The sequence below is a fragment of the Palaemon carinicauda genome, chromosome 2 (assembly GCF_036898095.1).
Source record: "Palaemon carinicauda isolate YSFRI2023 chromosome 2, ASM3689809v2, whole genome shotgun sequence".
Taxonomy (NCBI): Eukaryota; Metazoa; Arthropoda; class Malacostraca; order Decapoda; family Palaemonidae; genus Palaemon; species Palaemon carinicauda.
The window spans coordinates 32651954-32678251 of NC_090726.1; the positions used below are offsets into that span (position 1 = coordinate 32651954).

Here is a 26298-nt window from a genome sequence, read left to right on the forward strand (position 1 = left end):
CTGCCCCTTCTTCTTTGGTGTCTTCGCTGCAATTTACAGAAGGACAAGAAGATGTTGTCCAGGTTGTCCAATTGCTAGGAGTTGCCTACACGGGACTCCCACTGTTTCTCTTCCTGTTAAAGAGACAATGCACTCATCGCTCATACCAAACTGAGCTTATGCACTGTTGGTCAGGATGAAGGTCGCCACCATTTTTCCCCCTTCCTGGATGATCACCTGAAGAATGAGCGTTGGGAAGTTTATATAGTGCGATCTTTGGTATTAGGTACAGGAGCTCTATGCTAATGGACCACTATTTCTGCCATTGACTCTCATAGTGGTCCTTTAGCATAGAACATCCATTCCAGCAGACGGAGGGAAGTAGTACCCGATCAAGAACTACAGACCTGATGGTAACAACATCTGAAACTTCCCTCATCATGGGGGAATTCATTCTATACGAGCTCCCAAACTAGCGATTGCTTCAGGATTGCTGGAAGCATCACTAGTAGGCAGTCAGAAAGTTCCCTTACTTCTAATTTCAGTGGAACAGGGAGATGAGGCTTGGTGGCTGATTGACTTTTCATTGTCAGGATAGATTCATTTCAACCCCACATCCAGACATACTGCCTTTCTCAAACAAATCCAAGGGGGATATTCCTTACCTGGAGTACTATATGAACACCTCAGAGAAGTGCTTCACAGAAGTAAAACACTTTTGAAAGTCCAAGCAGTAGTAAAGGATGTTTGCTTCACGGACCCTTGGCAATTGGACAAGCAGCTATGCACTGGGGCAGCCGACAACATGACAGAACTGTACACTAGATCCTTTCCACATAGAGGAGTGTTCTAGCATGATACGCTCAATTGCCATACATGGCGGAAAGGCTCCTTACACTTTGGATATCACCATCGAAGGTGCACCCTTTCTCTTCCTGTTTGATCCTGAACTATAGTTCTAGAACTTCTGCCAGTAAGCTGCTCTACCATTCAAGAGTCATTAGCAGCATTCATGTCACTTTCAATTCTTTTAGATACCTTAGCCTTTCCACTTGGTTTATTGAGTAGCCTACTTAACCAGTCTGTGGATGATTTTGGTTTCAGGTTACTTTGACAGCTCCCAAGAGGCCAGATTTTGTTGATGCTTCTCCTTTGAGTACCAATAGAGCCACTCTTTTGCAAGTGGCATCGTATTAGGGATACTTCGCCAAGTGAAGCCCCTGCAATAAATTGCAGTTTTCCTCAGCTTCCATTGCCAAGGAAGCTCTTCTGTTGGCATGGTAAAATGCTGCCAGTCGGCCTTTAGGTAGCATTTAGACTGAAGAGCTTGGGACTATTTCCCTCTACGAAGGATCAGACTGGAATCGAGTAGCTTCAAATGGCCTTTCCTCTCTAGGAACTCGAGGCCCTTAGGGATGTTGCTCAAGTCCTCAGGTCTCTCAAGGAGACCCTCCTGTACCCCTAACCAGACATCAGTTAGGATTTGACCCCTGAACTACTCATGAGCCTCAGTCTTGGCATTACGATGAGTGTACCTTATAATATTTCGTATGTCATGAGTCATTCTCAAAGGAGGAAGGCTTTCCTCTTCTTTGTCCAAAGTCTGGCCAAGAGCCAGCTTCTAACCTGGTACAACTTCAATCTCAGGTTAGTTGGTACTGAATAACTCTCTCCTCTATCCTGGGAAGATATGATGACAGGTCTTAGAGATCTCAGCTCCCCTTGTGGAACACCAAAGACACTTTCCTGTTCCGAAAAGGTAAAGATAAAGATATCCAATAATATTGCTTCTTTTGACCAATGCACCTTAAGTCATGTTGATCCAGTGAGATTCCGGAAGTGCTATCTTGGTTTGAGAACATATATCAGATGTACCCTAACCTTCAGGAAGAACCTGTCAGTAACACTAGTACGAAAGGTAGGAGTCTGGCATGACAGACAACCTTTGCTGCTCATTACCAACATAAGCTTACCCACAAGTCTCAGGATAATCTTTGGTCCCGCTGTAACTACTCAACAAGTTGTGTTGCAAACCTAGTTCCCTTACTGAACAAGTTGTATCTCCTCTAGGGTAATGATTACGACGAGTCCGGAAGGAGAGATAGAATGTCATTCCCATTTCTCATGATGAGCATACAATCAGACTACTGTAGATATCTTTTTAGGTTTGGATTCTTTTGGGACCATCTGTCATTCTTGTGGTAGGGACCTAGCATAACACCTTTGGCATCTTCATGCTCAGGAAGGTACGAGGTTGATAGGATTCATCACTTTCACTCCTCCTCAGGACTAAAGGGTACTATTGGTGTTTCACGTGCTAGTAACTAGCCAGTTTAGTTGTAAGGACATCCTTCCTCCTAAGAATGAGTTTCTTATTAAAGGAAGATAGGTTGCATTATTTGTATTTTTCCTAACAACTGTTTACAAAACTGAGTCCTTTAAGCTATACAACTCTCCTTAACCACCATGCAAGTCCTAAGTTAAAGGTTGAAGTGAGGAGTGCTCCATGCCACAGGCAACTATGTTCACCTTGTTACAAGTAAAAAGGCCTTTCCAGCTTTACTAGAGTCATACTCCTATTAAAGGACTCATGTTTGTATAGTTTGGAAAAATACAAATTAATTTCAATAGTTGTGATCTTCTTTCATTAGGAATTTTAATTTTAACATCAACCAGTGAACATACTTTCCTTAAGAGGAATAGTAAGACTCGCATTCTTTACAACAATAATCTAAATCAATTCTGGCCTGGCACGAAACTCAAGGATTCTCTAAATCGCAATACTGCCCCTGGCATGGACAAAAAGAGAATAAGGATAATTATTGCCCCAAAATAAGTCCTTGAATAAGGTATGCAGTAATTATTAACAAATAAAGGAGAAGGCATCCCTTTTAAACACTAATAACCTAAGTTACACTGCAGGTAATGTGTAGTTGATCTAACACAGTCAAAATTGACAGAGACTAAAGCAGGTACCGGTGTACCCAAGTTGAGGTTAATGAGATTCACCGCTGAATTTTTTCAATGCCCTATACAGGCCTAAGCCTATTGAAAGGAAAGAAAACAGGAAATTATTTTTTGGGTTAACATAGATATAGGTTAAGCTTCAAGAAAGATGCAGTATGAACATCAGGTGAGCAGAAAAATAATAAGTTTCACTATTAAATTCTGTTTTTTCAGACTGAGAGCTGAGCTCATAGATGGAAAAAAGGTTGCAGGGGAGATATATGAAGAATTATCAGCAGAGGTTCAGAGCATGGTAACAAGTGGTAGAAGAGCTCCCCACTTAGTCTTGGTACGTGTTGGTGGAGATCCGGCATCAGGAAGTTATGTTAAAAACAAGATGAAGGCAGCTGAAAAGATTGGTAAGATTGTTTGTCATACCTTCTAGTTAAACAGTACAGTACAGTATATGTATAGGTAACTTTATGATTGCCATATACTCTGTTTCATTAGTTTTAGTAAGTCAAATACAGTTCTTTAGTTATAAATTAGTACTGTAATTTGTTTCTAAATAGAATACAAACCATTGACCTTTTATAGGAGTCCAAAATGTATGAGTTTAGCAAAGCTGGAAATAGCTGTTGAACTTTTAACAAGGTTGTCTGTTAGGTGGGTAAAGCAAACCTCACTTTGACTTTGGCCACCGTACAGAACAGACATACTTTTCAGCATTCTCATCTAGTTGGTTTTATCTTTTCATTTTCTTTCAAACTGAATGAATACTCTTGCAGACAGTTGTCTTTGAGGGATATTGTGTAATTGTGTGATAATTTTCTATGCTACCTGCCACTATCCCGTATACTTTTTCCTGTTCGTCCGCATGCCTGTTGCTGTTGTATTCCTCTTGTGTTTGGCCTTACAGTGATGATGACAATGGAAATCTAAAGAAGTTGGTTTTCCTTAGACATTGCTGGTGCTTCCTTCGGAAGAAGAGTTCTCCAACTGCTGAGTGTTAAGAGGAAGGGCGCTGCCTATCTTTCTTTGAGTGTCTGCTAATTCAGTAAGGCACTAAGGATGTGTCAAGTGGTTGTGCTGTTGTGGTCTCTTTCCTTGTGAGTGTCATTGGCCTACATCGTAGTTCTTGATAGTTGTCATTAGCCTGTGTTATAGTTAATGAGAGTGTTGTCATTGGCCTGCATGATGGTGGGGGGGGACAAACTTTAATTTCTTCCTTCTCCCCTGCCTTATCCTCATTATTCTTCAGGGTAACTTTTAGTAGAACAAGTAGAAGACGTCTTCAAAGAAGCCCAGAAAGACCGATCAAGAGGAGTTGCATACGGGTGACTCCTATCATTTCTCTCCTTGTTGGAGATACTGTACCTGAACCTCTGTTTTTGAGCGAGTACCGATAGTTGTCCCATAATGGGAAGAAGTATCTCCACAAACAACACTAGGTGTCTGAGTACATGGTATGGGTGTTCACTCACCTTTTACCTGTGCCTGGTCTCATGCTGGGAAGTGTCACAGATAAGAGTTTTCCTAGTGCAAGAAGAAACATCAATAGTGTACTCACAACTCCCGTGTGAATTGAGCATATACACTGCCGGTTGGGATGAAGTGGCATACTTCTTCTTTTCTCAATTCATGCAAGTTCTCTCTCTCTCTGGAGAGAGCAGGGATGATATCATTACATGCTGCTATTGTTTGTAAAGTATATCCTTTCCATGTAGCCGACCCTTTAGACATGATTCTTTCCGAGGAAGAAGTTTTCAAAACACAGGACCAATCGAGCAGTCTTATAAGACAACCAATTCTTCTGCATGGTTTTGTGGGAGTAGCAATGCTATACCAAACCTGACTTCTAACATGAAGGTGCTTCAGTACAAGGTACAGGAACTCCCTCTTCTTCTACGAGTGCTAGATCTCTTGCAAAAACAAGGACAACGACTACTGGTGAGGATGTAGGTTGGCCAGGGCACTAGCCACCCGTTGAGATACTTTGACATATCAGACAGTACTACATTGTATCCTTCTCTCTGGTTACAATTCATTTTCCCTTTGCCTACACGCACATCGAATAGTCTGGCCTAATCTTTACTTATTCTCCTCTGTCCACATACACCTAACAACACTGAAATTACTAAACAATTCTTCTTCACCCATGGGGTTACTGCACTGTAATTGTTCAGTGGCCGCTTTCCTCTTGGTAAGGGTAGAAGAGACTTTAGCTATGGTAAGCAGCTCTTCTAGAAGAAGGACACTCCAAAATCAAACCATTGTTCTCTAGTCTTGGGTAGTGCCATAGCCTGTGTACCATGGTCTTCCACTGTCTTGGCTTAAAGTTCTCTTGCTTGAGGGTACACTTGGGCACACTGTTCTATGTTATTTCTTTTCCTCTTGTTTTATTAAAGTTTTTATGGTTTATATAGATATTTATTTTAATGTTGGTACTGTTCTTAAAATATTCTATTTTTCCTTTGTTTCCTTTGTTTCCTTTCCTCACTGGGCTATTTTCCCTCTTGGAGCCCCTGGGCTTATTGCATCCTTCTTTTCCAACTAGGGTTGTAGCTTAGCAAGTAATAATAATAATAGTAATAATAAGTGGTGTGAAAGTGGTATTTTCTTAGAAGGTTGCTTAGTCAGTCATCCCTTAAGCACAGGTAAGGAACATCTTGTCTGAGATGTCTGGGCATTTTTCCTTTCTTCCTTCTCTCCCTTGAGGTGCAGCAATTGTGCTGTTATGTTGCTAAGCCAGACACTAGATGCAAGTAAACTACGCAACCGAGTAACTTTTCAATACATTTTGGTTTGTATTGAAGTATGTTCCCCCCATTCTCCTGTACAAGGGGGAGGATGAATGGAATGTATGCCCACCCATTTCCCTTAATGCCATACATTTGGACTTCATATAGATTTTTCAGTGGCTGGCTCCGTTTCTGGTAGTGACCTAGCCTAACACCTGCAACATCTTCATGCTGAGGTAGTTTGGAAGCTGGTTGGAGTCTTGACTCTCGGTGCCATACAGAACCAAGTACATTGGCATTTCCGGGGTTAGTTAACCGGCTATATTGGTTATAGGGGACTTCTGCCCTTGAAAGGATGAGTCTTCTATTAAAGCTTGATATATTGTATCAAGTTTAGGAACAGATTACAAATTTTTTAAGCAATTTGTATTATCCTTAACTATACAAACCTGAGTCCTTTAAGCTATGCTGCCCGCCTTAACCAAACCAGAAGTCCTAGGTTAAAGGTTAAAGGTCAAAGTGAGTTTTTCTCTACCTTTTGGGTGGATGTAGCCTACTTCCCACTCAATAGACAAACATTGTTGATTTTGTAAAAGTTTAACACCCATCTCCATCTTTATTAAAGTCTCTTATTCCTGTTAAAGGTCGCAGGTTTTTAGAGTTAGGAAAAATACAAGTTACTTTGAAATTTGTGATACTTTGAAAATACAGTGTATTAGAAGCCTTAAAATGATGTAACAAGTGAGTATTTGTTTTAATTTTGTAATGGTGTATTTCTCTCAAGGTATGCAAAGTACAATTCACCATCTTCCGGAGGATACCAGTCAATCAACATTACTTTCACTAGTCAATGAACTTAATGTGGACCCAGATATTGATGGGATCTTAGTGCAGGTGAGATGAGTAACAAAATTGCAAAATGGACATCAGTGTCCTGTGTTTGATAACTACTGTGTAATAAAAAAAAATCTTGCTGTCAGTATGGAGTTATGAGCTCAAAAGCATATGAATGTTGAATGTGACATATTTTAGATACATTATTATTATTATTATTATTATTATTGTAATGATAAATTTTTAGGTATTATTATTTATATAGTTGTTATAATTATTATCATCATTCTGTATTATTATTATTATTATTATTATTATCATTATTATTATTATTATTATTATTATTAATTTATTATTATTAATAACTCTGCATTATTATTATTATTATTACGATTATTATTATTATGATTATTATTATTATTATTATTATTATTATTACCAGAAACAGATCATCTCTAAGTTTGGGTATGTACAATTAGAATTTATATCGGCTGTCAGTGGAGGTTATGGGTTAGAAGTACATGATATATTCTTATTGTCCTATTCATTATGTATTTAACAGATAATATATATAGCTAGCTGTTTTGCATTGCTCCCACAAACTAATCCTTCCTGCAAGAATAAAACCTCACGCTCACTCAGTTCCTGGTTCACATATTAACAAGGTCCAGTGGGACCCGATTATCAAAGAAGCTCAGTTCCTGTATTTTTGTTTTCTACCGCAACAGACCTGAACTTCTCTACATCAAAACTTCAGTCATATTAATTATAAAGAATTGAGCTACTCATTGCATAAGGTTCTGAGCCTCTTCTAAGTTATGGTACATAGCATCACCTTGATTAAAGATTAGAACTGATCCTCCCAAAAAATTAAAACACTTTAAATACCAGAGCCTTATTTGGATACCACTACAGATATTAGAGGTAACGTCCCTAATTGTTTTTTTTTGGAAAGTGTTTCAAATTGCCTTTTGACCAAAAATGTAATATTCCCAGTTTTAAGTTTGGTTACAGAATCTCACAAATAACTTTTATAGAAATCTTTCTTGGGAATGAGACCTAGCAGCAGTCAAATGACGTACCAATATGAACATCTGGTTTGTATAAAATAAATTTAATATCAAAATTAATTCATTTAAGGCCGTGGTGAGATCTAGGTACCAGTCAATTATTTTACTGTACAGTACCATGTTTGACAGTAAAAATAGAAATGAGAAATTCAATCTTCCCCATTCCTGTTTTCCTGAGGCTAAACTAACTAGTTTAGCTTTTTGATTGTGTGAAATTCAAGCACACTTGATGGACTTTGATGCTTATGGAGACATAGACCTAAAAAGTATTTTTCAATATTTAACTTAGCCGGTGATTATATAAGCTGCAGCTCTGCTGCTCGACAGAAAACTCTACGTAAAAAATCCGCCAGCGATCGCTATGCAGGTAGGGGGTGTACTTCAACAGCGCCATCTGTCGTGCAGGTACTCAGTACTCATTGTAAACAAAGAACTCAATTTTCTCTCTGTCGTGCTACCGGCAAGACCTACTAATTCGCTGTTGCTAACTGGATTTGTTTTCACAACTATTTGGTGAAGTACACGTTTCTAGTTTTGAGCTTTCGCTGTGCAGGCTTTCTCTTCAATAAATCCTTGCATTCTTTTTTTGATATCGGATTATTTGTTGATGACTTTGGATAGTTTTTGAATTCCCCTTTGACCAATTCAAAATGGCTGACCCTTCTCAAGTCCCAAAATTCAGGAAGTGTAATGCTAGGGACTGTTCAAGGCATCTTCCGAAGGCCTCTATCGATCCTCACACCGTTTGTTCCAATTGTCGGGATAAAACCTGTCAATTGGAAGATCGATGTGAGGAATGCGTTGGGCTTTCGGAATTCGATTTTATCGAATTCCAGAAATATACACGTAGGCCAGAGAGACATAGAGTCAGGAGAAGTTCATCTCGTTCTGTTGATTTTTCCTCTCCTCATGCCCCACAACCTATTCCTTCCCCTGTAGTGGTTGCTCCTGATCCCCCTTCTGGCACTCAGGAACCTTCGATGGCTGACATGATGCGTGCCATCCAAGCTCTGGGTGAGAGAGTTGAGTCCCTGGCTAGTGACCGTAACCAGCTCATGGCGGACGTCAAGGAGCTGAAGTGTAAGAGTGCAGTGGGAAGTGATAAAGTGAGTGATAGTGTTGTGGATAGTGTTGTGGATAGTGTTGCGCTTGAGGGTTCGTCTGTTCGTGCCTGTCGTCCTCCTAGTCCGGGACCTCTTGCAAGCTCCCAAGTCCAGGGGAGAAGCAATGTCGTACGACCAATGGGTTCGAGAGGCTTTAATCAGCGAACAGACGTTCCCTCCGTGGTTTCGGGCGTATCTACCCAAGATCGCCCCACCCACACAAAGACGAGAGAGCCCATTTATTCCTCGTCTGCGGAAGAGGTTTCTCGTAAGAAACCATGGACCAAGGTCTCACGACCTCTTAAGCGCAAGTCGGTCCCTTCCGCGCAAGTCCAACGGCCCAGTTGTAGCCACTGGGTCAGTTCGGACTCGCTGCAGTCTTCCGATGACTGCTCACCTCCTAAGAGAGGCAAAGCGGTACCGCCTCAGGCAGTTACACCGTCTGTCGCCGCACCTGCTCCTGCAGACCCTAAGTGGTCTTTGCTGCAGACCATGCAGTACCAATTAACGTCTCTGATGCAGGACTTTCGTGCGGAGAAGGTTGCTGCTGCACCAACCTCTTGCCTACAACCAACCACGGTTGTGCGTCCTGTGGACGCTGAGGCGACCTTCTTGCGCACTCCAGCTGAGAGAGTCCCGCCACCCATGCGTTCCAGTGTACCCTGCCAGCCGCATGTTGACGTTCAGCGACGCACGGAACCTTCCGTTGACGTTCGCGAGGTACAACAACCGTCAGAGTTGTTTTGTTTTGACGCGGTGCGTCAACCTCCGCAACCCAGTGTGGTTGCCTCTGCTCGCCCACATCAGACTAGACAGTCTGGAGTAGACGCTGTGCGTCCCCGCGCTGCTATGGTTGTTGCCAGCTCACAGACTGGGCAACAGTTCCATGACGTTGCGTCCGGTTCAGTCACGCGTGTACCCGTGCGACCGGACTCAGCTGACCAGCCGATACCTACTCCATTGCCGCTTCCTCCTCAATTCTCGGATGATGGACTCTCTGATGATGACGATGCGGCACACGTTGATGAACCACATTCGGACCTTGACGAGCCCAAGTCCACGCAACCCTCTTTGGACTTTAGAAAAGTTCTTGCTCTGTTCAAAGAGATGTTTCCGGACCAGTTTGTGTCTGTGGCTCCGCGCTCTCCTCCGTCAGAGTTTGCTTTAGGTACGCAGTCATCCTCGCCTGCCTTTACTAGACTCGTCCTCGCACGCTCGTCCAAGAGAGCTTTACGAGTTTTAGGAGATTGGATGCAGTCCAAAAAGAGTCTAGGGAAGACAGCCTTTACGTTTCCCCCTGCTAAACTCTCTTCCAGATCGAGCGTCTGGTATGCCACGGGAGAAGTTCTCGGCTTGGGAGTTCCTGCCTCTGCCCAGGGCGACTTCTCAAGTCTTGTAGACTCTCCCCGCAGGCTAGCCATGAGACGCTCTAAGATATGCTGGTCACCTTCGGACCTAGACCATCTGTTGAAAGGAGTATTTAGAGCCTTCGAGGTCTTCAACTTTTTGGACTGGTGTCTGGGAGCTTTGAGCAGGAAGATCTCCCCGACTGAGAAGGAATCTTCCTTGCTCATCATGTCCTGCATGGACAAGGCCATACGTGACGGATCTAGTGAGCTTGCGGCATCGTTCGTATCCGGAGTCCTCAAGAAGCGTGAGAACCTTTGCTCTTTCCTGTCAGCTGGAGTGACACCGTGTCAAAGATCAGAACTTCTGTTTGCTCCTCTCTCTAAGTGCCTTTTTCCAGAGGACTTGATTAAGGAGATTGCTGCTTCTTTGATACAGAAGGACACCCATGACCTGGTTGCGTCCTCTGCCCGCAAAGCCACCCCTTTGCCTACCTTGTCAAGACCAAGGATGGACACTCCAGCGTCCAGATTTATTCCGCCCTTTCGTGGCAGAGCCTCCAGCAGAGGAGGTGCTCGTGCCGAAGGGAGACGTGGGAAGAAGAAAGGAACCAAGTCCTTTAAAGGCAGAGTCTGACTGCCAGCTTCTTCAGACAGCAGTGGGAGCCAGACTCAAGAACTTCTGGCAGACCTGGGAGAAGAGAGGCGCAGATGCACAATCTGTGAAGTTGCTCAGAGAGGGTTACAAGATCCCGTTTGTACGAAAACCCCCTCTAGCAACGTCTCCCATCGATCTCTCTCCCAGGTACAGAGAGGAAGACAAGAGACGAGCATTGAAACAGGAGGTGTCTCTCTTACTAGAAAAGGGAGCGGTAGTCAAAGTCCTGGACCATCAAACCCCGGGCTTCTACAACCGTCTCTTCTTAGTGCCAAAGAAGACAGGAGGGTGGAGGCCGGTGCTAGACGTCAGTGCGCTGAATGTCTTTGTCACAAAGCAGACGTTCTCCATGGAGACGACAAAGTCTGTTCTAGCAGCGGTCAGGAAGGAAGACTGGATGGTCTCTTTAGACCTAAGGGACGCATACTTTCACGTCCCCATCCACCCAGACTCCCAACCTTTTCTGAGATTCGTTTACGAAAAGGTTGTCTACCAGTTTCAAGCCCTGTGCTTTGGCCTAAGCACAGCTCCTCTTGTGTTTACGAGGCTGATGAGGAATGTAGCCAAATTCCTTCATTTAGCGGACATCAGAGCCTCCCTCTATTTGGACGACTGGCTTCTAAGAGCTTCTTCCAGTCGTCGCTGTCTGAAGGATCTAAAGTGGACTCTAGATCTGACCAAGGAATTGGGTCTCCTGGTCAATATGGAAAAGTCTCAAGTGGTCCCATCCCAAACTATTGTGTATTTAGGGATGGAGATTCACAGTCTAGCTTTTCGGGCTTTTCTGTCGGCCCCCAGAACAAGTCAAGCCCAGTTATGCATCCAGAACATGCTGAAGAAGGAACGATGTTCAGTCAGGCAGTGGATGAGTCTGATAGGGACGCTATCATCCCTGGAACAGTTCATATCGTTAGGAAGACTACACCTCCGTCCTCTTCAATATCACCTAGCTGTTCACTGGAAAAAGGACAAGACGCTAGAAGCGGTCTCGATCCCCATTTCCGAGAAGATGAAGTCTTCCCTGACTTGGTGGAAGGACAGTATCAGCCTCAGAGAGGGTCTGCCCCTGGCTATTCAGACTCCCAACCACGTTCTCTTCTCGGACGCATCGGACACGGGCTGGGGCGCGACATTAGACGGTCGGGAATGCTCGGGAACTTGGAACTCGAGTCAAAGGACAATGCATATCAACTGCAAGGAGCTACTGGCAGTTCATCTGGCCTTGAAAAGCTTCAAGTCTCTCCTTCAAGGCAAAGTGGTGGAGGTGAACTCGGACAACACCACGGCTTTGGCGTACATCTCCAAGCAAGGAGGGACCCACTCTATGACGTTGTACGAGATCGCAAGGGACCTCCTCACCTGGTCAAAAGATCTAAACATTTCACTAGTAACGAGGTTCATCCAAGGCAACTTGAATGTCATGGCAGATTGCCTCAGTCGGAAGGGACAAATCATTCCAACAGAATGGACCCTACACAAGGATGTGTGCAAGAGACTGTGGGCCACATGGGGCCAGCCTACCATAGATCTCTTCGCAACCTCGATGACCAAGAGGCTCCCAATATATTGCTCACCAATCCCGGACCCAGCAGCAGTTCATATAGATGCCTTTCACCTAGATTGGTCGCATCTAGACCTATATGCATTCCCCCCGTTCAAGATTGTCAACAAGGTACTGCAGAAGTTCGCCTCTCACGAAGGGACAAGGTTGACGTTAGTTGCTCCCCTCTGGCCCGCGAGAGAATGGTTCACCGAGGTACTTCGATGGCTAGTGAACGTTCCCAGAACTCTTCCTCTAAGGGTGGACCTTCTACGTCAGCCACACGTAAAGAAGGTACACCAAGGCCTCCACGCTCTTCGTCTGACTGCCTTCAGACTATCGAAAGACTCTCGAGAGCTAGAGGCTTTTCGAAGGAGGCAGCCAGGGCGATTGCTAGAGCAAGGAGGACATCCACCCTTAGAGTCTACCAATCGAAGTGGGAAGTCTTCCGAAACTGGTGCAAGTCAGTATCAGTATCCTCGACCAGTACCTCTGTAACTCAAATAGCTGACTTCCTTTTATACCTGAGGAAAGAAAGATCTCTTTCAGCTCCCACTATCAATGGTTACAGAAGCATGTTGGCATCAGTCTTCCGTCACAGAGGCTTAGATCTTTCCAACAACAAAGATCTACAGGACCTCCTTAAGTCTTTTGAGACCACGAAGGAGCGTCGTTTGGCTACACCTGGTTGGAATTTAGACGTGGTACTAAGATTCCTCATGTCAGAAAGGTTCGAGCCGCTACAATCAGCCTCCTTTAAAGATCTCACTTTAAAGACACTTTTCCTGGTTTGCTTAGCCACAGCTAAAAGAGTCAGTGAGATTCACGCCTTCAGCAGGAACATCGGATTTTCATCTGAAACGGCTACATGTTCTTTACAACTTGGTTTTCTAGCCAAAAACGAGCTACCTTCTCGTCCTTGGCCGAAATCGTTCGATATTCCAAGCCTATCAAATATGGTTGGAAATGAACTAGAAAGAGTCTTATGCCCTGTGAGAGCTCTTAAGTTCTATTTAAGACGAACTAAACCTTTACGAGGACAGTCAGAAGCTTTATGGTGTTCAGTTAAGAAACCATCTTTGCCTATGTCAAAGAATGCTTTATCCTATTTTATCAGACTGTTAATACGAGAAGCTCATTCCCATCTGAGTGAGGAAGACCAAGCTTTGCTGAAGGTAAGGACACATGAAGTTAGAGCTGTCGCAACTTCAGTGGCCTTTAAACAAAATAGATCTCTGCAAAGTATAATGGACGCAACCTATTGGAAAAGCAAGTCAGTGTTCGCGTCTTTTTATCTTAAAGATGTCCAGTCTCTTTACGAGAACTGCTACACCCTGGGACCATTCGTAGCAGCGAGTGCAGTAGTGGGTGAGGGCTCAACCACTACAATCCCCTAATTCCATAACCTTTTTAATCTTTCTCTTGAAATGTTTTTATTGTTGTTTTTGGGTTGTCCGGAAGGCTAAGAAGCCTTTCGCATCCTGGTTGATTTGGCGGGTGGTCAAATTCTTTTCTTGAGAAGCGCCTAGATTAGAGGTTTTGATGAGGTCCTGTGGTATGGGTTGCAACCCTTCATACTTCAGATCCTAGGGGTCGCTCAGCATCCTAAGAGGATCGCGAGGCTCCGTAAGGAAGACGTACTTAAAAAGGCAGAGTAATTGTTCAAGTCGACTTCCTTACCAGGTACTTATTTATTTTATTTTTGTGATTTTGATAACTTCTAAAATGAAATAAAAAATCCTTAGCTCATATTAATGTAAACATTTATTGCTGGTCTCTACCCACCCCCCTGGGTGTGAATCAGCTTATATAATCACCGGCTAAGTTAAATATTGAAAAATGTTATTTTGATAATAAAATAAATTTTTGAATATACTTACCCGGTGATTATATATTAAAGGACCCTCCCTTCCTCCCCAATAGAGACGCAGTGGACCGAGGAGAAAATTGAGTTCTTTGTTTACAATGAGTACTGAGTACCTGCACGACAGATGGCGCTGTTGAAGTACACCCCCTACCTGCATAGCGATCGCTGGCGGATTTTTTACGTAGAGTTTCCTGTCGAGCAGCAGAGCTGCAGCTTATATAATCACCGGGTAAGTATATTCAAAAATTTATTTTATTATCAAAATAACATTTTTCCTTTGTTTTTAATTTATGACATCTATTTCAATATAGTTGAGGACCTTAAAATATTTTATATTTATTACTTCTCATACATACTGTAGTTTGTTTATTTCCTTAATTCCATTCCTCACTGGGCTACTTTCCCTCTAAGGCCCTTAGGGCTTGTAGCATTCCAATTTTACAACAGGGTTGTAGCTTAGCCAGTAATAATGACAATAATATTATTACAGTATTACTGTATATCATATGGGTTCAATTTTTTGTGCCTATTCTTTATTGTAATCTCTGGAATGATTCCAGTTGCCTGTGCCACCTCATATGGAGGAGAAGATAATTTGCAACTCTGTTATCCCTGAAAAGGATGTTGATGGCTTCCATATAACCAATATTGGCAAGTAAGTTTTTACACTGAAAATGAATTTTCTTATGACTATAGTAAAATGCAATTGTTAATCGTATTGTTATTCATTACTAATTGAAAGGAAAGAAATAATTTTATGTTGTAAAACTGTAGTCAGGGTCTGTTGCTTGACTTGATAAATACAATAGACAGTTGAGGAAAGCTCTCATTTCATAGTGATTCAGTGATGAGTGGGATGGTTGTAAAAAAGTGTTATTAGACCGTATTAAAAAACATTTGGTAGGCAAAATATGTTTAATCTTTTTATTATTATTATTAATTCTTATTTATGGGGGCAGTGATGTGAAAAGTGTTGTGTATTGTGTATGATAACTCCCTCCCTATAAAAATATCCAGATTTCTACTGTATTACCAGGGAATAATTATTTAATGTTATTAATTCTTTTGAAGGAAATTTATATACAGTATACTGTAGCTATATGCAGTTATCAGAATTTAAGATTCAAATTAAAGTTCACATTAACTTAAAAGAAGTTTTTTATTGGTGATAGTGCTCTGTTTTAAAAGAATTAGTACAGTATGTTAAAAATATTTTATAACTTATTCATTTAATACATATTTGCTGAATCAGTGTATAGTATATGCTTTAATCAAGTTAGTTGGGGGTAATCTTGTCCCCTTTTTTTTAGATCATTATATTTAAGCATGTGCAGTTTTATTATACTGTATCGAAAGCAATTAATGGCAATAGCATAGAGAAACTACAAGCTGTTGAAAGAATGTAAGAAGAAAATTGTGTAAGTGAATCTGATAAGGATAAGTTAGTGAGACTACAAGGAAACTAGGTAGATGGAGCAGCTAGTATGGAAGCAGTTGATTCATTGAGGAGTAAATATTGGGATAATGTATATTGAGAAAAGGGACTCGTATAACAATTCTCCTTTATGGAAATGATGTGCGAATATTTATGAAAGAAATGAGAGGGAAGATTTTGGAATGACCTAATGACAAAGTACATCGTGTGAGTTACTCTAGAAGGGCGAAATACGAGAAGATACCATACGATAGAATAGAAATACTATATGGTTATTAATGGTGAGAAGACGAATGTGAAAGTTTCCAGATGGGGTAGAGAGAATGGACGATGGTAAAAATGTACCATTCATCATGTTTAGAGGTAGGAAAAAATTAAGACAGTCTCTTAATAAAGAGTAGAATGTGTACTGGAAGTGCGCATTTAATATAGAGTACTGTAGTGCATTGAATGTGAATTGGTTGATGCACCTTAGAGGAAACTTTTTTATATAGGCTAAAATGAAGCTGTTAACCCTTTTACCCCCAAAGGACGTACTGGTACGTTTCACAAAAGCCATCCCTTTACCCCCATGGACGTACCGGTACGTCCTTGCAAAAAAATGCTATAAGAAATTTTTTTTTCATATTTTTGAGAATTTTTTTGAGAAAATTCAGGCATTTTCCAAGAGAATGAGACCAACCTGACCTCTCTATGACAAAAATTAAGGCTGTTTGAGCAATTTTTAAAAAAATATACTGCAAAATGTGCTGGGAAAAAAATAACCCCCTGGGGGTTAAGGGTTGGAAATTTCCAAATAGCCGGGGGGGAAAAGGGTTAATATAGAGTACTGTAGTGCATTGAATGTGAATTGGGTGATGCACCGTAGAGGAACCTTTTTTATATAGGCTAAAAGGAAGCTGTTAATGTTGTTAAAGGTTTTTGCTTTGGGTAAAAAATTTTAGCATCTAAGGGAATTAATCTATTCAAAGTTATTTTTCAAGGTTACATTAACATTGCTTTGCTGCAGTGACTGTGGTCACTTGGATTATTCACTTACTGAAAGTGTATTAATAGGTATAGTGTTTGAATTGTTATTCCTTTTTCCTAAATGTATATGTAATTGATTGACTAAGAAATCTCATGTTGTGTGTGTGCAATAAATTATTTTGTCATGTTACATGATATACCATAATACCTTGCACTATTTAGCCCATTTGCAGCAGGGAAATAAAACAGAATTGACCTCAGTCTGCTGTGTATTTTGCTTTTGAAAAGATAAGACTACTGTATTTTATATAGATGATTGTGTACTACTAATGATATTTTGGTGTGGTGATTCTGTTGCAGGTTTTGTTTAGATATGGAGTGTTTTGGGCCATGCACTCCTTTAGGGGTCATGGAATTGATAAGACGGTATGGTGAGTGTATTATGGTGAAGTGCATGGGTTGAATTTGTGCTCCTTTAAAGTCTTGAGAGTTCTTTGCTACGGAAGAGTTGTTTTATTTGATTATTCAGTTGTTTCACAACAAACCTGTTACTGCTACATAGCCTATTTCATGCATCACACAAAAGCTCTGACTTATCACTCCATTGCAGAAGAAAAAAGATCAATGGGTACATGTAGGTTGGTGCACATATACATATATATCTCTTCAAACCACTTTGATTAAGTAAATCACTCTTGATAAGTTTTTAACAGTTCTCTGGGAATCCTAACTTTTTACTGGTAATTATTGTTTGCTTTTTTCATTTTACTTTATATTTTATTTATTCTTTCCTTATTACTTTTTATGAATTTCTCTTCTGTTAAGTGATAAGAATAGTAAAAGTAATCAAACATCATAAGGTTTTTTCATCTGATCAAAGGAAGTTTCAGAAAGTTTGTGTGATTGTTTATTTTATTTTTCAAGTTCATCAATGCAAAGAAGTTCAGTTACTTTCAGTTTAAAAATTTATTACTTTAGCTTTTGTGTGCTGGTTTTACGTCTTACTGTTTGAAGTGTACACATATGACTTAATGATTGATTGGTTGAAAATAGATTTAGGGCTCAGGCCAAACACTGGAGCATCAAAGGCCATTCAGCACTACGGTATATAATACAAATTAATCAACCATACTCGTACACTCACACAATTTGGTATCCTTTTAACCTAGAAAACCAATCATACTACTTTCATACAATAACATCTAAGTGTGAAATAAGAAGGGATTAAAAAGATTAAATAAGTAAAGAAAATTAATTAAAGCTTGTGATACTACCGCTAGAGAGTTATTGGGTCCTTTGACTGGCCAGACAGTATTACATTGGATCCCTCTCTCTGGTTATGGCTCATTTTTCCTTTGCCTACACATACACCGAATAGTCTAGCCTATTCTATACACATTCTCCTCCGTCCTCATACACCTTACAACACAGATTACCAAACAATTCTTCTCTCTTAAAGGGTTAACTTCTGCACTGTAAAAGTTCAGTGGCTACTTTCCTCTTGGTAAGGGTAGACGAGACTCTTTAGCTATGGTAAGCAGCTCTTCTAGGAGAAGGACACTCCAAAATCAAACCATTGTTCTCTAGTTTTGAGTAGTGCCATAGCCCTTGTACCATGGTCTTCCACTGTATTGGGGTAGAGTTCTCTTGCTTGAGGGTACACTCGGGTATACTATTTTATCTTATTTCTCTTCCTCTTATTGTTTTAAAGTTTTTATAGTTGATATATGAAAGATATATTTTAATGTTGTTATTCTTAAACATACCTTGTAGTTTATTTCCTAGTTTGCTTTTGTCACTGGGCTATTTTCCCTGTTGGAGTATTTGGGCTTATAGCATCCTACTTTACCAATATGGGTTGTAGTTTAGTGAGTAATAATAACAATAATAAAATAATAATGATAATATAACCCAATACTTTTTACAAAATTTTTCAAGTACAGGATATTACAATTTTTCCCCCAGTATATTTCTTAAAGGTTTGTCCTGGAGTATGTGTGTCCTCCTCTGAAGGTAAAAAAGAGGACAGTCGACTAAAATACTTTTAATATCCATTGTCACTTGACAGGCATTACAAAGAGGGGCTTGTCTCCCTTCCACACTCTTCATTAAATAATTGTTTGTTACATTTGTATGGCCAATACATAGTGTAGTTAAAATATTGTTATCCTTCCTACTTGTAGAATTACAAGATGGCTATTTATCCAACGAAGGGTGGATTTGTTTCAATTTTGTATTGGTGGTCAGTTCAGACCATCGAGCCTGCTATTTATTCTTACAATGAATATGCATCTTACTTTTAAGGTCTTTGTAAGGAATACTTATGGGGAATGGGTTAAGTAGCCCTGAAGCTTCCTTAGCTGTCTTATCTATTCATTCATTCCCATCCAGCCCAACTTGGGCAAGGACCCAACAGAAGTGAGCACTGATATTCTTTCTAGACAGTAGAATTACTAACCAGTCCTGCATCTCTTGTAATAGATTATCGACTGGCATAATTTGTTTAATTGAGAGTAAAACGCTATTGGAATTCGTAAAAATTTTATAAAAACTTTTGATTACCATTTTAAAAACACTCTTTTCATTACCTTTATGGCTAAGGTATTTTTCATTCCTGCCTTAAAAAATACTAACAGGTTTATTACACCAATGGGGAAACTGAGAATATCCTACCTCTGCTATCTGTGCTGTTAACAAACCTACTTTTCTGTCATCATTTTTCAGCTGTACTTCTAAAGGCTTGGGCACTCTAGATCTGTTAGGAGCTTGATCTAAAGGAGCCCTAACATATTTACTGTTAGGGTTGTTTCTTATAACAAAGGACCTAGCTAAAAACCTCAAATTCAATTCCTCTTTGCTGATGGAAAGGGGAGGCATGCCAGAATCCACATACAGATATCAATGGGAAATGTTCTGTATACACCAGTGCAGATGCGGAGCCCCACGTCGTGAACAACATAAGTTTTTCAAGTAAAGTCTTTGTATCTGACCCATAAATTTGACACACACAGTATAATTTGCTCAGACACTAAGATGTATAAATTCTAAGGAAAGTTGTTCTATCAGCACCACCAATCAAAATGTGATACAACTTTAAAGATGTTCAGTGACTTTTTAACCCTGATGGATATTCATTTAAATGGGGACCAAAGGTTATTTTCTTGTCAAAAATTACCCCCAAGAAACTTTACATTATCCTCATATGGCAAAATACAATCATTTAAGAAAAGGGTGGGGATCTCTCTTCTTTTATGGGTGCAAATAAAACGAATAGCTAAGTCTTCTGAGGAGAGAATATGAATCCCCAAGAATTTGCCCATGCAGAAGCAGCATTTATAGTAATTTGAAGCTTTTAGCATGCTTGTAGTGCAGATGATCTACTACAATAAATTGCAAAATCATCAACAAATAGGGACTCTTGTATACCAGTGTCTTAACTAGGAGAGAGACTGTTAGCATTGTGTGTTAGTATTTTCCCTTCCTAAAAGAGTTGAATATATTCTATTTAACATTTTTCACTCTTCTAGATATCCCTTTAGTGGTTATTATCAAGTATTCATTATGGGATTCTTAGTGATATTCATGTCCTTATTCATCATCTTGAGTAATTTTGTAGTAATGGCTAGTGAGCTCAATGGTCTCAATATTCTTTCCGTTAATATTTTTGGTGTATTTATTATTATTTTCAGTAAAAGGTGCAGTATTTACAATAACACTGTAGAGACTTAATGGGAATATTTTTTTTTATTATCCTTTTGTTATTTTTATGCCAAATATGTATTTGCATTTATTATTTTTTCTAATCAAGGTTTAACTATACGTAATTAACCTTCCGTAATATTTATTCATTATTTTATCAAAACTTACAATTTAAGAAGTAGAGTATAGAGCTGTTTGGTTACTATTTTTTTATTTCTATTATTGCCGTAAAGTGCTCATGAAATTGTTCCAGATGTTTTATTAATTTTATTTATGTAACTTTTATAAGTATTTCCATCACATGTTACTCCCTGTTACAGTGTGAGGTAAGTGCCATTCTTCCCAGTGTCAAAATGACAAGTCTTCAATAATTGATGAAGCTTTTGGCTGCAACTGTTTTTTGAATGTTTTGTTTCTTTGCAATCTCTTAGAAATTTGCCATCTATGATGTTGAAAGTGCCACTGACAAGGTCACCATTTGTTTTGGTTAATTTTTCTGCTGTTTCCTCTTTGGTTGCAGCCTGCTCTTCAGATGATTGTTATGATTGTAACATTCAAGTGCCTTGGGCTCTGGTGTGCTTTGTGTTTTCCACTATCTTGACTGTTTTTGTTGATGTTGGTCTCCAGCACCACCTTTTATCACCCACCTTATTGAGAACAAGAGAAATTTGTTCTTGCGCATATGCAGTACAGAGCTTTTGTCCTTTATTATAGGGAATGTCTTCATCGGAGCTAGAACAACCATTTATTTTATTAATGAGGTAGTTAACGATGGGTGGTGCGTGTGTGTGAGTAACCCTACCCACCTGCCTGTTGAAGACTTCTCTTTTGCCTTGGGCTGCAACAAGTACGTACGTACTGTTGCATCTTATTCATGTCTGTTTAATCTTTTTCTTATACCTTTATTTTGAATGGTGATTATTATCATTATTATTATTATTATTATTATTATTACTATTATTATTATTATTATTGTTATTATTAGCTAAGCTACAACCTTGTTGGAAAAGAAAGATGTTATAAGGCCAAGGGCTCCAAACAAGGAAAAATTACCTTGTGAGGAAAGGAAACGAGGGAGTAGATAAACTACAAGAGAAGCAATGAACAATTAAAATCAAATATTTTAAGAACAGTAACAACTTTGAAATAGATCTTTCATATATAAGCTAAAAATAGAGACATGTCAGCCTGGTCAACATAAAATTCTCTGCAAGTTTGAACTTTTGAAGTTCCACCATTTCAACTACCTAATTAGGAATATCATTCCACAACTTGGTCACAGCTGGATTAAATCTTCTATAATACTGTGTAAAATTGAGCCTTATGATGGAGAAGGTATGACTGTTAGAATTAACTGCATACCTAGTATTATGAACAGTATGGTACTGTCCAGGATTATCTAAATGCAAAGGATGGTTAGAATTATGAAAAGTCTTTTGCAACATGCAAAATGAACTAACTGAACAACAGTGCCAGAGATTAATATCTAGATCAGGAATAAGAAATTTAATATACCGTAAGTTTCTGTCCAACAAATTGAGATTAGGTTCAGCAGCTGAAAACCAGACATGAGAGCAATACTGAAAACAAAGGAGAAAAGATTGATCACCGAAATTCTTAAAAGACTCAATAAGCCAAATTTTTGTGCAATTGAAGAAGAGACAGACTGAATGTTTCTCAAAAGTAAATTTGCTTTCAAGAATCACCTAAAATTTCAAAGTCATGCAGTTAGAAAAGATATCAATGCTGAGATTCGGATATTGAAGAGCCACTGACATTGACCTTGTTACAGTCATACTTTGAGTCATGTTAGGGTTCAACTTCATTCTTCATAATTTGCACCATGCACTAATTTGAACAAGATCTGTATTAAAGGATTCAGCAACCCCAGATTTATATTCAGGAGGTGGAATTGATACAAAGAGAGTAGCATCATCTGCATATGCAACAAGCTTGTTTTCTAGACCAAACCACATATCCTGTGCATATAGTATGAAAAGTAATGGGCCAAAAACACTACTCTGAGGAGCATCCGATGTCACATTTCTATACTCACCATGGTACCCATCAACAACAACTCTTTGCAATCTATTACTTGAAAATTCAGTAATGATGCTAGGAAAAGATCTCCCGCTCCCAACTGTTTGAGTTTGAAAACAAGGGCCTCATGATTAATTCGTTCAGAGGGAGCACTGAAATTAAGGCCAATCTTACAAACTTCCTGTCCACAATTAAGGTGTTTTTTGTACAGTATTGGATATTTAAGAATTGTATCATATGTTCCAAGGCCTTTACGAAAGCCAAATTGCAAACTAGGGAACAGATGATTACCGTCAGCAAACCTATTTAGATGCTTTGTCAAAAGATACTAATAAATTTTAAATAATATGGGAGTTATGGAAATTGGGTGGTAATCAGCAGGACTTGAGCTACCACAAACACATTTACATAATGGAGTAATATTACCAATTCTCCGAGTGTGAAAAGAACCTCCTCTTGCTAACTTGTGGAAAATAAGAGATAACTTAAAAGCTTAAGAAATCTGCAGCTTTTATGAAAAAAGAACTAAACAGGATTGCTTTTATATATCATCATTATTATTATTATTATTACTACTATCTTAACTACAGCCCTAGTTTCAAAATCAGGATGGTATAAACCCAAAGGCTGCATCTGAGAAAATAGCCCAGTGGGGAAAGGAAATAAGTAAACGGATGAAATAGTGTGCCTCGGTGCACCCTCAAGCAAGGGAACTCTAACCTAAGATAGTGGTAGACCAGGGTACAGAGGCTATGGCACTGCCCAAGACTAGAAAGCAATGATTTGATTTTGGACTGTCATTATCCTATAAGAGCTGCCTACCATAGCTAGAGAGTCTCTTCTACTCTTACCAAGTGGAAAGTGACCACTGAACAATTATAGTGCAGCAGTTATCTACTTATGAGAATAAGTGTTACGTTTACTCCTTTGGTACAGAGTGAGGGCTAAATCTTTACCAGTTTTATTCTTGGCAAGCCCATAAATTTTTGGAGCTGTTAGCATTGTGCTCTCCTCTACGAGTTCTCTCTTCACCGAAGCTTCTGCATTTATACCCCTGGCTTAGACCCAAGAAGTATGCTTAAGGAACAGGAAGAATTTAATCTACAGTGGGGATTTTTTCAGGTTTAGTGGAGTTTGAGGTTATCCATGGAAGCTCTCTCTGGGATACCACTGGCAACAAGTGGCAAGCCTTCTTTAAGTCTTGCAGGTAGGCCCTCGATGTCTTTTTTTAAAGAGCGGTAAGCTAAGACTACTTCAGTCCCCAGTTCTAGGGACCCCAATGGTGACACTAGTGATTCCAGATCATTGACCCGAGTGGTGATCCCTGTATGCAGTGCTTCCTAAGTGTGTCACTGCAGCGCCTATCACCCTCGTTTCTGTTGCTTTTGATTAGGGCCTGTGGCTCCCCCCTAACCTGTGCCTGTGATCTCAGCCCGTATGTCTTTGAGGCAAGCCCCAGTGAGTGTGTCTACCACTTCCTATTTGATAATGTTCCCTAGTGTTGTGGTTTTTGTTGCAGCAACCAGTGTGGTTTCTCCTCTAGGGGAGCTTTGTCATCAATAGTTACTCAGACTTTAACTCCTCTGCTTGCAGAGCCTGAGGTAAGGGTTGGTGAAAGGGAGAAACTTGCATTTATTATTATTATTATTATTACTATCCAAGCTACAACCCTAGTTGGAAAAGCAAGATGCTATAAGCCCAGGGGCTCCAACAGGGAAAAATAGCCCAGTGAGGAAAGGAAATAAGGAAATAAATAAATGAAGAGAACAAATTAACAATAAATCATTCTAAAAATAGTAACAACGTCAAAACAGACATGTCATATATAAACTATTAACAGCATCAAAAAAAAAAATGTCATAAATAAACTATAAAAAGACTCATGTCCGCCTGGTCAACAAATAAGCATTTGCTCCAACTTTGAACTTTTGAAGTTCTACTGATTCAACCACCCGATTAGGAAGATCATTCCACAACTTGGTAACAGCTGGAATAAAACTTCTAGAGTACTGCGTAGTATTGAGTCTCGTGATGGAGAAGGCCTGGCTATTAGAATTAACTGCCTGCCTAGTATTACGAACAGGATAGAATTGTCCAGGGAGATCTGAATGTAAAGGATGGTCAGAGTTATGAAAAATCTTATGCAACATGCATAATGAACTAATTGAACGACGGTGCCAGAGATTAATATCTAGATCAGGAATAAGAAATTTAATAGACCGTAAGTTTCTGTCCAACAAAGTAAGATGAGAATCAGCAGCTGAAGACCAAACAGGAGAACAATACTCAAAACAAGGTAGAATGAAAGAATTAAAACACTTCTGTTATTCTTCCAATTCCTCTTTGATTTTTTATTTTAATTCTTCGTAGAAGTCCAGGAAGGCCAGTCATAGTCGGTAGGAGCCACACCAACTCTTTCGTAGGGGATGGTCGGCACCCAAGTGGTTCTTGAGTCTTGGCCAAGTGCTTCTTCCCCCTTAGGGCTAGTGCATGGGGCAGGGGCTGTGCTGTGGCACTGTGCCACACTCCCAAGGGTCTGGAACAGTGAATCTGTGCTATGGTCCCAGGGACTAAGAGCCATGACCCTGTGTCTCAGCCCCATGCCACATCTCCTCTTGGGTCAAGGGCTGTGCACCTTCTGTCAGCCATGTGTTGAAGGAGCTTGGGCACCCTGCCTTATCTTCCTACATGGACGGTGGACTGCTGCTACTTTCTGTAATTGCAGTACTTTGGTACCATGTGTTGAGAGGTTGGCACCACACGAGATTGTCATTGCTGATGGCCAAGGTCGGTGGAGGGACCAGTAATCATGCTTATTGGCACGAGACCGATCCCTTTTCCCCAGCCATCAGCAAAGGGAAGAGTACAGGTTGCTCTTTCTTTGTCTGCTGGGATCACTGCTTGAGATATTTCCTCCCACTATTGTTGGCCGTGCTGTTCCATCATCAGCCCCTGATACGTTGCTGGATCTGTCATTGCGTCGGATCGCTTGTATTCCGAGGATGGGGGGAGTGGATCTCCACAGCACCCTGCTACACCCACTATTCTTACTGGGTACTTGGGATTCATCTGCCCATAAGGTACTGGACCTTGTCCCACTACCAACGAAAAAGGACAATCTGGAGTCGAAGAGTTTCTTCATTGACAGTCTTGCATTCATTGATGAGTGTAATAGACTGGATGGGGCAACTTTGGCTCTACCTTCATGGAGAGCTTTGGTCATTAATCAGGAATTCAGCGTTCTCAAAGGTTTAGGCCAGCTTTGGAGCTGTCTTGGTCAGATCTAGTTAGTTTGACCCTGGATTGAGTTAGACTATCAGATACTGTATGTTAGTCAAACAAGATCTTCTTCCCCACACTCATGAGGTAGAGAAGGCTATGTCAGAGAAGGTTCCGTCGGCACCTCCTCAGGTTGACCCATCAGTGTGCTCACTAAGGGGGCCATATTCTCCTTGGACAGACTCAAGTCAGAAGTTATGTGCTTCTCAGCCAAAGTGTTGGCAGCCATAGAATTGTCTGCCATGGTCTCCTTCCAAAATGTCTTCTGGTGGTTGGGTATGTTGACGTATTTTGCAAAGTCAACAGGGTTATCAACCCCGAAGTCTTTGTAGAAGTACAAGAGTCCCATACTGTTTGGTGGTGAGACAGTGACCTTTCTGGCACATCAGTCTGCAGACCAGTGGGCATTTGGGTTTTGAAGAAGAGGGATACCTTGGTGTCTTTATTCTCAAAACAAGTTGGTTCAGAGGTAGCTCTAATGCTCCGTAACTCTTTGATGCAGGCAGCCACGTGTCTTATTTTGAAGAGTCCTTCCAGGCAGTAGTGGAGTACTGCTTCACAGTTTCCATCAAGGGCTCTGGCCCTTTGAAGGGATCTACAGTATGGTCAAATTTGGGTTCGGCCATGCCTGCGGGATTAGGTACAAGGAAGGCCGCTGGAGGCTTTTCTAGACCCCGGCTAGGACTGCCTGCAGCCTCTTCCACCAGAAAGAAGCCTGTTCTTGCACAGTTTTTTCAAGCCACACAACCTAATCCGTCTAGGAAGGGCGGTGGAAACGAGAGATGAGGGAGA

At 40.4% G+C, this 26298-nt stretch overlaps 1 protein-coding gene across 2 annotated transcripts in view; it reads left to right on the top strand.

The window, feature by feature from the left end:
- Positions 1-26298, top strand: part of Nmdmc (NAD-dependent methylenetetrahydrofolate dehydrogenase) — a 140676-nt gene that overhangs the window by 91670 nt on the left and 22708 nt on the right. For both annotated transcript variants that reach the window (XM_068354466.1, XM_068354461.1), the window contains exons 2-5: positions 3160-3344; positions 6451-6560; positions 14645-14739; positions 16849-16919. In XM_068354466.1, coding sequence (XP_068210567.1) covers positions 3160-3344; positions 6451-6560; positions 14645-14739; positions 16849-16919 — 461 coding nt within the window. The remainder of the gene's footprint in view (positions 1-3159; positions 3345-6450; positions 6561-14644; positions 14740-16848; positions 16920-26298) is intronic.